General features: G+C 43.9%; 1 protein-coding gene across 1 annotated transcript; it reads left to right on the top strand.

The window, feature by feature from the left end:
* Positions 1 to 617: 617 nt before the first annotated feature.
* LOC122546033 (myb-like protein X) lies at positions 618 to 4,113 on the top strand (the record flags this gene model as incomplete). The annotated part of the gene is made up of 1 exon (XM_043684871.1): positions 618 to 4,113. A coding segment is annotated over exon 1 (3,246 nt), but the record flags the coding sequence as incomplete, so codon positions are not given.
* Positions 4,114 to 4,118: the final 5 nt, after the last annotated feature.

Raw genomic sequence — 4,118 nt, 5'->3', positions numbered from 1 at the left:
AGACTGGATGGGCCAATGGGCCTTTGCTGTAGACCTCTATGACTGAACATTTACCCAAATGGCACAAGGGATATACATCTGCCTCCACCTAATCTTCATGGGGCCCTGATAAACACCTAGAGTCATGGTTGTTCAGCTGTGGCTTTAAACATCCAGAATAGGGACTCTGGAACTGCAAACACATTGTCAGAAATGGGTGTGCCTGTGATGGGTGCAGAAAAGATACAGAGAAGCAGGTGTCGGTGAGTAGACAGTAGGATTGGCATAGCTATCTGGTATGGGTACGGGGACACAGGGCCTTCTAGCCTAGGCTGGCTGGTGGCTTGCAGTCACAGTATTGCAGACTGCTGTTCTGAGGTGGAAATATAAATCTACCATTCAAAACAAATAAATTTTGCCATGTGCATCAATTTGAAGGGAACTTTGACAAGGTGTTCTAAGAAGGATGTAACATTCAAAGTCAACTCTCTCCGTTCATTTTGTGGGGTGGGGGGCGGAGTTCACCTTGTGGCAAGTTTTCACTGAAATCGAGGTGAGGGTGGATGGTAGTGGCAAGAGGGAAGGGGTGGTTATCGCTCAATGTGATTCAACCCAGCTTTGTATGTGGAGATAACTCAATATCTTCTTTTTGCGAAGAGGTATCAAAGTGGGTTAAGGCCTCTGTAGACTTTGAAAGTGATTTACTGGTTCTGTCCCTCCTTTCCTGAACTAAAGGTAATTTGGCTGGTTTTGGTCTGTTTACCACATGATCATTTTTAAAAAATTGGAGCAAATTAATTTCTCTGACAATATTCAATTTCAAACAGAGCACTGAAGTCCCTTTTGAAGACTACAGGGGTATTATTTTTTGTACCATGTATTATAAAAATGACAACTGAAAAAAATGGGGATATTATAAATGTTTGGCAAATTGGAATATTGTCAAGGAAATTCATAATTTTGAATGGTTCACTTGGGGACATAATGTCTTCACCTCTTCCAATGGTCCTTATAGGAGAAGGCCACGTACTGCAAATGAGGAATGAGATTTTGGAGACTGTTGGGCAAAGAGGAGTCTTGCAGAATACTGGAATTGATGAACAGATGGAGGAGACTGGGAATCGGGAGATGTTAATGAATAATGTTCAAGAAAAGGACATAAATGAGGAGTATGACGAACTGACTGAGGGTGAGGCACCAGCAGTGACTGTAAGAGATAACGGAGATGCCGACCAGGTAGAACGTGCTGCAGCTAATCTTGATGATGGAAAACAAAGTGCATGTGACACACAAAGTCTTGGAGGTAAAGAGGTATCTGAGGAAATATGGCATGCCCTGGGATCTGGAGGAGGAATCCAATGCTGTGGTAGCATGGAGGAGAGTGAGAGTGAGAGTGACCTTGGAGTGAATGAGAAACATATGCAGGAAAATGTCAAACAGAAGCTTGATCATAATGAGAGAAGCCAGACTGAAGTTGGAGACCCGAGATCTCATGGAGGGATGAGGAAGGAAAATTATCCAGAATTTAGAAATGACATAGATGTCCTGTGTAATGACAGTGCCGAGGCAGAAGCTGACAATCGAACCATTGTGGAGGAAACTCAAAAAGTCGTGCAACAAGTGCTGGAAAATGCGATAGAAACTCTGCAGCAGGACACGTGTGGGTGTGATTTACAGGAAGAGTCGAGGAATGAGGAAAAAAAGGTCACCCAAGAGGGAGTAGGATCAATTCAGATGAGAGAGGATGACTTGACTGGGATGCAGGAGCAGTCTGCTGAAGTTGTTCATGTCAGAGAGAAGGAATTAGATGAGACAATGAACAAAGAGATGGGTGAGGAGCGGGTGGCCATGAGGGACATTGGGTTCCATCCTACAACAAACGAGAGTGAAATCTGCACAGGGAATCTTAACAATGAGTTAGGCACAGCGAGTGGAGAAACAGGGTGTGTGCTGGATATTGCAATTGGTCAGAATGAAAAGTCTAAGTCCGGTGGAGGGGACATGGATCTCATGGTTAGCTCAATACAGGACAAAGTTAAAAATGGAGAAGGAAGGGAGCAGTTAGTGGGCACAACCTTTGTACAGCTAGAGAAAGAAGTGGAGGAAATTGCAGAAAAAACTGAGATTGGAAATTATTCACTAACGCAGACAGACCAACAGGAGGTGGAGTTAGGTGAAAAGGTCACTTGCCATCTGATTGGAGCAAGAAGTCCAATAGTAGATGATGAAGTAAAACAGCCTTTTAGCCATAATGAAGAATGGAAAGGTGAACCAACTGTGACAGGCAAGGCGGAAGGTGATTTACAGGAAGGAGAAGTGATGGACCTGGGATCAGAGGAGGAACCAATCATTGATGAAGTCAAGTCAAATCCAGGTGTAGAGGAAGTTGACAGAACCAGTCAGGCAGTGCTCCAAGGAAAGGTAGAAGGTAATTTGGAAGCCAGTTGTCTTCAGGAAATGACACTGATTGGAGAGGAAAATAAAGCAGCAATTGAGGTTGGGAATCAGGCCTTTGGTGATGACAAGAATTACCAAGGGGATGAGGTAAAGTGGCATGAAGAAGATGAGGAAAATATCCAAGACACTGGTGAAGCCAGGAGTCAGAGAAAGAATGAGGATATGATCATCAAAAACCAGGATGATGAAAGGGAAATCAAAGGTCTTAGTTCTGATGAGGGCAAAGGTCACGAAGGGGATAAAGAAGAGGAGATTGAACAGGGGAAAGACAGGGAGGTGGAAAGTCCGAGGAATTATGAGGATGAGATCAAAGGCATCAAGTGCAATGAGATCAGGAGTCAAGGAGAGAAAGAGGATGAAACTGATGACAGTGCAGGTCAAAATGAGATTGAAGATTGTGAAGAGGTGGTGCCAGTTCCTGGGATAGTTAATAGTGAGTTCAGGGAAAAGAGAGGTGAAAGTGAAAGCTCCAGTGCTAGGGAATCTGGTGAAGAGGAGAGTGAGGTCAAAGTTCCGATTGAAGAAGAGGGTGAGGTCAAAGGTCTAACTGAAGAAGGACGTGAGGTCAAAGATCCCCAGGAAATGGAGGACAGTGAAGCCAGAGGTCCTGTTGAGGAGGATGGGGTTAGGGTTCAAGGTCCCCAAGAAGAGAATGGCAAGTTCAAAGACATCAGAGAGGAAGATAATGCCAAAGGGCTCAGAGAGGAGGATAGTGTGGACAAACACTCTGAAGAGGAGGATAAAGCCAAAGGCTTCAGAAAGGAGATGGTGAAAAGTCACCAAGAATGTAAGGAGGTTGAGATCACTTGTACCAAAGCAGAGGAGAATAATGTCCAAGCCACCAGAAAGGATGAGTTCAAAGGTCCCCTTGAAGAGGTAGAGGACGGGGTCAAAGATCCCAGAGAGGAGAAGACCAAACATCCCAATGAGGGGATGATGGATGAGGTCATATTGCCCAAAGAAGTGGAGAAGGCCAAAGATGCCATAGAAGTGGTGGGGGTGGTCAGTGTCAGAGAAGACGAGGATGAGGTCCAGTGTGAACTGAAAGGTGAGAAACTACTTTGCACAAACCTTAAGGGAACTGTGCAAGAAATGGGGAAGGAGGTCAGCCTAGGTGAAGAGTCAAAAGGAGTATTTCCTAATTTGGGAACAACAAAAAAAGAGAGGGATGAAATGGAGGAAAAGATGGGATTTCAACAAACTGAGTGTGATTTAAGTGCTGTAGTCCAAGAGATTGACCAAGGGAACCAAACACAAAACGAAGAAGAAACTAACAAGGGCAAATCAGAAACTAATACTGAAGGTGTTTATGAAGTAATAGACAGCAAAGACGACCAAGGAACACCCATAAAAGAAGAAGCTACAATAACAGAAGAGGTAACAGCTAAGGAGAGTCTGTCAGTGAGTAATGAGGAAGAGGTGAGGCAAGTGAAAGAGTACAGTAGCAATAAAGAATTTGAGGGAGATACTCAGCTGTCAGAAGGGTTTGAAAGTGATTTTGTAGAAAACAATGAAAGAGAAAGGCACAAATTGAATGAAAAGTCAGAGGAAGTAGCACAAGGGAATGTGAAACAAGATTCTCTAAAGAATACAATGGTTTTGGATAATGTTATAGACCAAGGTGAGACCCAAAGCTCCAGTGCAAATGAACGCATGGTATGTGGTGAAGAGGAAGGAAAGGT

The sequence above is a fragment of the Chiloscyllium plagiosum genome, unplaced genomic scaffold (assembly GCF_004010195.1).
Source record: "Chiloscyllium plagiosum isolate BGI_BamShark_2017 unplaced genomic scaffold, ASM401019v2 scaf_13867, whole genome shotgun sequence".
NCBI lineage: Eukaryota > Metazoa > Chordata > Chondrichthyes > Orectolobiformes > Hemiscylliidae > Chiloscyllium > Chiloscyllium plagiosum.
The sequence above is the reverse complement of the archived record's forward strand: the minus strand, read 5'-3'. Positions and strand labels throughout refer to the sequence as shown.